This window comes from Borostomias antarcticus (genome assembly GCF_949987555.1).
Source record: "Borostomias antarcticus genome assembly, chromosome: 34".
Classification (NCBI taxonomy): domain Eukaryota; kingdom Metazoa; phylum Chordata; class Actinopteri; order Stomiiformes; family Stomiidae; genus Borostomias; species Borostomias antarcticus.
The window spans coordinates 2,970,865-2,980,497 of record NC_140267.1 but is presented as its reverse complement, the minus strand read 5'-3'; the positions used below and the strand labels follow the sequence as shown (position 1 = coordinate 2,980,497).

General features: G+C 43.9%; 1 protein-coding gene across 1 annotated transcript in view; it reads right to left on the bottom strand.

The window, feature by feature from the left end:
• entpd6 (ectonucleoside triphosphate diphosphohydrolase 6) overlaps positions 1-8,942 on the bottom strand; it is a 19,129-nt gene extending 10,187 nt beyond the window's left edge. Inside the window, exons 1-7 of the mRNA XM_084460951.1 lie at positions 8,852-8,942; positions 7,609-7,948; positions 6,424-6,500; positions 5,457-5,600; positions 3,897-3,972; positions 866-901; positions 145-233 (exon numbers count right to left, since the gene is read on the bottom strand). Of these exons, the coding sequence (XP_084317077.1) occupies positions 145-233; positions 866-901; positions 3,897-3,972; positions 5,457-5,600; positions 6,424-6,500; positions 7,609-7,876 (690 nt within the window). The 5' untranslated portion in view covers positions 7,877-7,948; positions 8,852-8,942. The remainder of the gene's footprint in view (positions 1-144; positions 234-865; positions 902-3,896; positions 3,973-5,456; positions 5,601-6,423; positions 6,501-7,608; positions 7,949-8,851) is intronic.
• Positions 8,943-9,633: the final 691 nt, after the last annotated feature.

The window sequence follows — 9,633 nt, the reverse complement described above, 5'->3', positions numbered from 1 at the left end:
AGATGGGAGCCCATAACCGTAGTTTGTGCTGCTTTAGAGGAGAGATCTGGCTTCGTTAAGTCTGTGTGAGGGCTGGGAGGGAGGGAGGGCGTGGCTTCCATCCCTCTGGTTAGCGTTAGCGTAGGGGCTCTGTGGCTCTCTCACCTCGTCCTGAGGAGAGAAGGTGATCTGGGTGGAGCCGCCGCCCAGGTCCAGCATGCCCACAGTGGGCGTGTCTGAGCCATGCAGACCGCCTGCAGAGAGAGAGAGAGGGAGAGAGAGGGAGAGAGAACATTGAGAAGAGGGAGGAGAGGGGGATGAGAACGGGTTGAGAAGAGGGAGGAGAGGAGAGGGAGGGAGAGAGAGAGGAGAGGGAGGGAGGGAGGGAGGGAGGGAGGGAGGGAGGGAGGGAGGGAGGGAGGGAGGGAGGGAGGGAGGGAGGGAGGGAGGGAGGGAGGAGGAGGAACTTGGATGCAGCAGTTACAATAATCCAATCACAGGTCATCTGAATTTCCTGTCCTGATTAATCTATTTTGCTGGTGTTCTGTTTACATGCATGTCCCCAGGAATGAAGTCTGTTGTGAACATGAAGCTTCAGGCCCCTGAGGTGAGGGTGGCAAGTCAACACGGGACGCCACACAAAACATAACCCATACTGTGGAGGCTCAAGCTCTGCTCGATGGGGATAGGCAGCCTGTGTGTGACTCACTGTATCTGGACATGTGTGTGCCTGTGTGTGACTCACTGTATCTGGCCATGTGTGTGCCTGTGTGTGACTCACTGTATCTGGCCATGTGTGTGCCTGTATGTGACTCACTGTATCTGGCCATGTGTGTGCCTGTATGTGACAGACATGGAAAGCAGATGGAGCTGCAGGTCATCTTACCTATGAGGAAGTTGACAGTGATCCAGGCAGAAATTCCTGTGAAAACAAAAAAGAAACAGAAGTGCAATCAATCAATCAATCAATCAATCAATCAATCAATCAATCAATCAATCAATCAATCAATAAATCAATCAATCAATAAATCAATAAATCACCATCATAAAGACATGCAACGTATGAATGTGAATGAATGTTGGTCGGAGGGGCCGTAGGCGCTGATTGGCAGCCACGCTTCTGTCAGTCTGCCCCAGGGCAGCTGTGGCTACAGATGTATCTTACCACCACCGGTATGACTGTGTCTGAATGAATACTGGACTCTGTAAAGCGCTCTGGGTATCATGAATGGCGCTATATAAATCCAACTTGATTGATTGATTGATTGTCACTTAACTTCCAAATACTCTGTCGTGTCCATCTCTCCTGCTTCTCCAGATTTAATGGTGCGTTCGTTTGTGGTCGGATGTGGCAAGTCGCAAGTGGCAAAATACCTACCTCCGACCTGTGTGCATTCGATCTATAGCGAATGATATGATGATGATATGATATTGGCGTCAGTCGGCAACTGGGGGCTGAAAAACATCCGAATTTGCGACGAGGAAGTGCGAGTTCCCGCGGCGTTTTATTGATTCATTCCTAGTAGCGAGTCTCAATTTGCCGCCTCCCAGTTATAAACGAACGCACCACAACATCGACAATAAGTGGGTTGTGTTCAGCGGCCCGTAATCTCAGCTTGACATGAGAGGCAGAACTCGGCGATAAAGAGAGTGAGAATCTGGTTATGGATTGAGTGGGAGTTAAGCGTTGTACTGTAGCAACGACGGCAGAATAATTTGTCCATTAGGGACTGAAAACCCAACATGGAAAAGTTAATTCAGTAATCATAAACTGCCCTAAAGTGCCCTGTAACGAGCTGCCTGACATGGGGACACAAGACAACACTTTCAGAATGGCGGATAATCGGTTTTGACCAGATTAAAAGGGACGTTATCCTACATGCCCGTAATTGCTTGTATGAACTACTTTAAAAGGATTGGATTAAATCATGTATTGCTTTGTGCCTACATCATGGATTCAAAAAAAAAAATGTATATCTTATTCCTCTTAAAAGCCAACAATCATCCGTGTATTAGCGCATCAAAGTTGAGGGGTCAGTACCCACAGGGGCGTCGGTGCCGACAGCTGTGTGCTGGTGGGTCTCTGGTAATGGAGGAGAGGGCAGCTGTGTGCTTCCAGAGGCTCTGGACCATCTGTCTGGAGGACTGGACACAGGAATGGGGCACGTGCATAAGGTTCTAGCACAACTCTGCTATTTAGCGCTGTACTCACTCTGCACTCGACTCTTCCGTTTCTGTGTATGAGCCTTCTTAGTCATGGGGGGGTTAAAGATATGAGCCTTCTTAGTCATGGGGGGGGGGGGAGGGGTTAAAGACAGATGGAACAGGGTAGCCAAGTGTGTTCTGGGCTCACCAGAGCTAGCAGTGAGATGTCCTGTAGTATCCTCTCAGAGCTAGCAGTGAGATGTCCTGTAGTATCCTCTCAGAGCTAGCAGTGAGATGTCCTGTAGTATCCTCTCAGAGCTAGCAGTGAGATGTCCTATAGTAGCGTTTCAGGGTTAGCAAATTGCTCCCAATGAGCAGGTTAGCACCTTGCATGGCAGCTACCGCCATTGGTGTGTGAATGTGTGGGTGAATGAGAGACCATTGTAAAGCGCTTTGAGTGCCGCTAAGGTGGAAAAGCGCTATATAAGTGCAGTCCATTTACCATTTATGAAACTGGGTGTTATATGAAACTGGATGTTATATATAACGGGGTGGAGTGTTATATATAACGGGGTGTAGTGTTATATATAACGGGGTGGAGTGTTATATATAACGGGGTGTAGTGTTATATATAACGGGGTGTAGTGTTATATATAACGGGGTGTAGTGTTATATATAACGGGGTGTAGTGTTATATGTAACGGGGTGGAGTGTTATATATAACGGGGTGTAGTGTTATATATAACGGGGTGTAGTGTTATATATAACGGGGTGTAGTGTTATATATAACGGGGTGTAGTGTTATATATAACGGGGTGTAGTGTTATATATAACGGGGTGTAGTGTTATATATAACGGGGTGTAGTGTTATATGTAACGGGGTGGAGTGTTATATATAACGGGGTGTAGTGTTATATGAAACTGGATGTTATATATAACGGGGTGTAGTGTTATATATAACGGGGTGTAGTGTTATATATAACGGGGTGGAGTGTTATATGTAACGGGGTGGAGTGTTATATATAACGGGGTGTAGTGTTATATGTAACGGGGTGGAGTGTTATATATAACGGGGTGTAGTGTTATATGAAACTGGATGTTATATATAACGGGGTGTAGTGTTATATATAACGGGGTGTAGTGTTATATGTAACGGGGTGGAGTGTTATATATAACGGGGTGGAGTGTTATATGTAACGGGGTGGAGTGTTATATATAACGGGGTGGAGTGTTATATGTAACGGGGTGGAGTGTTATATATAACGGGGTGTAGTGTTATATGAAACTGGATGTTATATATAACGGGGTGGAGTGTTATATATAACGGGGTGTAGTGTTATATGAAACTGGATGTTATATATAACGGGGTGGAGTGTTATATATAACGGGGTGTAGTGTTATATATAACTGGGTGTAGTGTTATATATAACGGGGTGTAGTGTTATATATAACGGGGTGTAGTGTTATATATAACTGGGTGTAGTGTTATATGAAACTGGATGTTATATATAACGGGGTGGAGTGTTATATATAACGGGGTGTAGTGTTATATATAACGGGGTGGAGTGTTATATATAACGGGGTGTAGTGTTATATGAAACTGGATGTTATATATAACGGGGTGGAGTGTTATATATAACGGGGTGTAGTGTTATATATAACGGGGTGGAGTGTTATATATAACGGGGTGTAGTGTTATATATAACGGGGTGTAGTGTTATATATAACTGGGTGTAGTGTTATATGGAACGAGGTGCTGGATCATGACTCACCTTCATCAGTGCCGTCCATGATAGCAACACTGTCATCCCTGGACAGAAACGGAGACTCCCCAAAGACCTCCCTCACCTGGGCAGAGGAAACCTCCATGTTAAACACCTCCCTCTTCTATCATGACTAGATCTATAAACACCTCCCTCTCCTACCATGACTAGATCTATATGATAAACACCTCCCTCTCCTATCATGACTAGATCTATATGATAAACACCTCCCTCTCCTACCATGACTAGATCTATATGATAAACACCTCCCTCTCCTACCATGACTAGATCTATATGATAAACACCTCTCTCTCCTATCATGACTAGATCTATATGAACACCTCCCTCTTCTACCATGACTAGATCTATATAAACACCTCTCTTTCCTATCATGACTAGATCTATATGATAAACACCTCTCTCTCCTATCATGACTAGATCTATATGATAAACACCTCTCTCTCCTATCATGACTAGATCTATATGATAAACACCTCTCTCTCCTATCATGACTAGATCTATATGATAAACACCTCCCTCTCCTATCATGACTAGATCTATATAAACACCTCCCTCTTCTATCATGACTAGATCTATATGATAAACACCTCTCTCACCTATCATGACTAGATCTATATGATAAACACCTCCCTCTCCTATCATGACTAGATCTATATGATAAACACCTCCCTCTCCTATCATGACTAGATCTATATAAACACATCCCTCTCCTATCATGACTAGATCTATATGATAAACACCTCCCTCTCCTACCATGACTAGATCTATATGATAAACACCTCCCTCTTCTACCATGACTAGATCTATATGATAAACACCTCTCTCTCCTATCATGACTAGATCTATATAAACACATCCCTCTCCTACCATGACTAGATCTATATGATAAACACCTCCCTCTCCTATCATGACTAGATCTATATAAACACATCCCTCTCCTATCATGACTAGATCTATATGATAAACACCTCCCTCTCCTATCATGACTAGATCTATATGATAAACACCTCTCTCTCCTACCATGACTAGATCTATATGATAAACACCTCTCTTCTATCATGACTAGATCTATATGATAAACACCTCTCTCTCCTATCATGACTAGATCTATATAAAGAGTTAATTTGCAAAAACAGATATGTGCATTTTGATACATTTTGATAAATCATTTTTTCAATCAAATGTCAACATTAAATATCAATTAAATTACAATTGGGTTGTTTTGATTAAATAAAGAAGACTCTTCTTTACGTAATCAAAACCATCAAACTGTTATTTAATTGATATTTAATGTTGACATTTGATTGAAAAAATGATTTATCAAAATGTATCAAAATGCACATATCTGTTTTTGCAAATGAACTCTTCATATGTGTTTTAAATACTGTGACTAGCAGTTGGAGAAATAACAAATCCAGCTAGCATGCTACGGTGTGGACATCTCATAAATGCTAACTCCAGTACAGCTGACACACTGCTGACAAGGTGAGCGGATGAGAGCAGGGGGGAGAGAGGCAGGGAGGTCGTCCGTGCGCTCCTCATACCTACCCTGTCCAGGAGGTGCGTGGCCTTCTCCCCGGGGAGGAGGCGCAGGCCTGCGGTGGCTTTGAGGACCAGGGGGGTGTGGGGCCAGGCCGGCGGGGGGACGGTGCTTTTGGCCACCTCCAGGAGCTCCTCGATGCCTGCTTTACACTGCAGTAAAACCACAGACAAGATGATCAAATATTGAAAGTAGCATTAGGTCGTCCTCAGACGAGCTTGACGGCTAAGTCTCCAATTGTCTCGGTCGTCCGTACATCCAGCCAGTTCCACAGAACTCTCCACTCCTGCTTCCCTCCTCAGTACGTCCACGTATGTTGGTGTGGGACGTCCTCTTAATCGGTGCCCGTGTGTCGGCTCCCAGAGCAACGAGGTTCGTGATGTCTGTGGCAGTGGCCAGCAAGTTTCATCCTCCTGGCTGCCACTTTCTCACTCAGCTTTGGTAACCCCCCATACAGATGCTTGTTGGTAACATGCTCGTTCTGGTTGACATTTAGCACCAGCATTCTGGTGTAGCACCCATCCAGAGACTTCTGCAGGGTGGGCTTCAGGGTCCAAGTTTCACAGTCGTATAGGAGGACAGACTCCACGGTCGCAAGGAAGAAGCTCAGTTTGATTTGTCGAGGGAGATTGGAGTTCCACACACTATTCATGCCATTCAGGGCCCTCCATGACAGCGCTTGCTCACCTTAAGGTCCTGTTCTGATGAGTTGACCCAGGAACCCAGGTATTTAACCCAAGTCGCTAACTTCTGCTAGAGCATTGCCCCATGCTGTCTTGAGAGGTGGGTGGTCCACCTCTCAAGAGCCCTAAAAATATTGGACGCGCCTATTCAGTCCTGCAACTTCCACAGACGACTGATTTTTACATTTTTATTTTAGTTTCAGAGCATTTTATTTATTGATTGCTGTCGGGAGGTAAAGAATATTGCAAAAAAAAAAAAAATGTAATGGGGTGTATGACAGTAGTTAGTTACCTTGTCTGGGTCATCAGCATAGGCAGACAGGCCTGGCTTTATTGCTTGAAATGTTTCATGTGCCAGTTTGGGCGCCTCTGTAGAAGAAATACACAACAGTGTGAATAAAGGCACAGATACGGATCTCATCGCTCCACAGGAAGTGTTACACGGTAACACCACCCCTGGCAGCCACGCTGTTCAGTTCCTCCTGTGATCCTCATTCCCTCCACTTATACAACTAACATCAGGATGGTGTCGACCTAGCAGTTGCTTGACAGCCGTTAGAATGTGCAATCACACGTTTAACAATAAAGCTAAATGGCAGTTGGTGTTGAAATGCCATGAAGCAAGCCCCGTGAAGATTTACACAAACCTGTTTTCATGATTTCTGGTATTGGCAGCACACCAGATACCCTCCTGGTCTACAGGCCTACAGGCTTTCTTATTTACAAAAGCTTTTTGTATGATATGTATGGTTTCAGGTTTCTCTATGTTTCTCTATGTATCCTATATGATGCCTATCTACTGCAGGCATCAAAGCCATTCAGGGCGGAACACACTGGAGTGATTGTGCTGAGAGAAGACGCAACAGTTAATTAAAGCTGCTACGCAGCGTTTATCCGTTTTAAACTGATAGTTTTAAACTTTAGACTGTTGCTGTAGCGCCACCATCAGGTTTATTGACCTACAATGCAGGTTGAGGACTTTGGGTATAGGACTGGAGCTATGTGCAAAGTTTGGCGATTTTTTGTCCACGGGAAGTTAGACTTCAGTGGAAGATGGAGAATAATAATAATAATATTGGGAAATACAATAGGGTTCCGGCAGCTATGCTGCCTGGTCCCTAATAACCTCCACCGACTGAAGCAGGCCAGGCTGACAGTGTGATGTTATGTTTCCACTTTATGTTAAGTAAATGGTAAATGGACTGCACTTATAAAGCGCTTTTCCACCTTAGTGGCACTCAAAGTGCTTTACAATGGCCTCTCATTCACCCATTCACACACACATTCACACACCAATGGCGGTATCTGCCATGCAAGGTGCTAACCTGCTCATTGGGAGCAATTTGGGGTTAGGTGTCTTGCTCAAGGACACTTCGACATGTGGACAGTCGGAGCTGGAATTCGAACCGCCGACCCTTCGATCACTGAACGACCCGCTCTACCAACTGAGCTACAGCCGCCCCTAAGCTTACTGTACCATTGTGCTCAAGCAGAAACTTGAAGACGTGGATCCGTGTCCCGGTGCTGCCGGCGTCAAACATGACCCCATACTGGTAGAGTCCATCCACCACCTCCGCCGGGCCGGGTCCGTCTGGACCGGCGACCGAGGCGATCCTGGCGGGGTAGTGAAGCGGTATTTTGGAGACTCCGGGCCCGACATCAGAATAATGACGCTTAACGAACATCAGGTAGGCCAGCACACAGGCCACAAACACGAAGACACTGGCTAACTTTGGTATCCTCATGGTCACTGGTGGGTAAAAGGATCATTCTGTGCGTCCGTCTATGAGCGGTCCATGCTGACAGCCACGGTCTTCCTAGAACAGAAAGAGAACTATGAAGACTAAGAACTAAGAACTAAGAACTATGAAGGCGTATTTGGTACAAAACTCGAGAAGTATTGTAAGTTCTCAAATCAAATCTACAACTTTTCGAGTTCTGTCCCAAATGTATCGAGGATTATGGGACAAAACTGGACTCGAAACTCGAACTTGTAATGTCAGATTTGAGAGGTTGTGAGTGCCGATGTGTGGTTGTACTACAAAGTTCAAAAGTCAAAGGTTTGTGGACACATATGTGAATGCAATTCTCAACATACAACTTCGGATTTTTGTTTTACAATCTCACGTCAAATCTGTGCGTGCAAATGTCAAGATACACAAGATGCACACATTTAATGCACAAGTTCTGAAATCAGATCTACCACTTCTCGAGTTGTGTCCCAAATATACCTTCATAGAAAACATAGCAAAAGGTGATATCAAGTCATCAGTGACAATAAAGCACTAGTATTTGTCCTTCTAATGGGTTGGCAGACTGTATTGGTATGTGATCATCTAACCAAGCTAGATAAAGTATAAGATATAAAGATAAATCATCTAACCAAGCTAACTGAGTAGCCTAATATTAACATTACGTTGGACCAGACTGTCTCTGTTCAGACAGATGTTACTTTTTTAAACAGCCTGTCAGCAAGCTAGCTAACGTTAGCTACGTGACATGTTTACAGATGTAGCTAAGCTAACTAACTACTAGGCTAAGTTAGCTAGTTAACATAGTAAACCAGGCTACACAGCTAACATTAGCTAGCTAGCATATCATAACTAACTATAGGATAGTCATAACGTACTGTAGCTATAGGCTAGCTAGCATATCACAACTAACTTTGTTCCTGAGGACAGTTTGACTAAAGGAGAAACATCTTTGACACCTTAAATTACCTTCGCGTGGTTCAACAGGCTCTTATGACTCCATAGTCATGTTGGACGGTTTGTTCACTTCTTTTCGGCTAAACGGTTATGAATATAGTCAACAATATAGACTAATATAGTCTATTATAATCTAATATAATCTAATAAAGTCTCTCATTACAGAAATAAACTGCCAGTCTCCAAGCTCGAGCTGGTCTCTAGGAGATGACGTCACCGCTGATGACGAGGCATGAGGGGAGGAGTTTGGAGAAGCACGCGCCCATAGACATTATAAAGTTGTTTCACTTTTCGGCTAAACGGTTATGAATATAGTCTAATATAGTCTAATATAGTCTAATATAGTCTAATATAGTTTAATATAATCTAATATAATCTATCATTACAGAAATAAACTGCCACAGTCTCAAAGCTCGAGCGTGTCTCTGGGAGATGACGTCACCGCTGATGACGAGGCATGAGGGGAGGAGTTTGGAGAAGCACGCGCCTCTCTGTCCAGGAAGCTCATTCAACCAACTATTATATTATAGTATTATATCCAAATAAACCATGTTGGATGGTTGTTTCACTTTTGGGATAAACGGTTATGAATATAGACTACAATATAGACTACAATATAGACTACAATATGAATATAGTCTCTCATTACAGAAATAAACTGCCAGAGTCTCAGAGCTCGAGCTGGTCTCTGGGAGATGACGTCACCGCTGATGACGAGGCATGCCGGGAAAGGAGGACTTTGGAGAAGAACGCGCCCATAGACATGATAAAGAACTATTATATTAGTATATTAT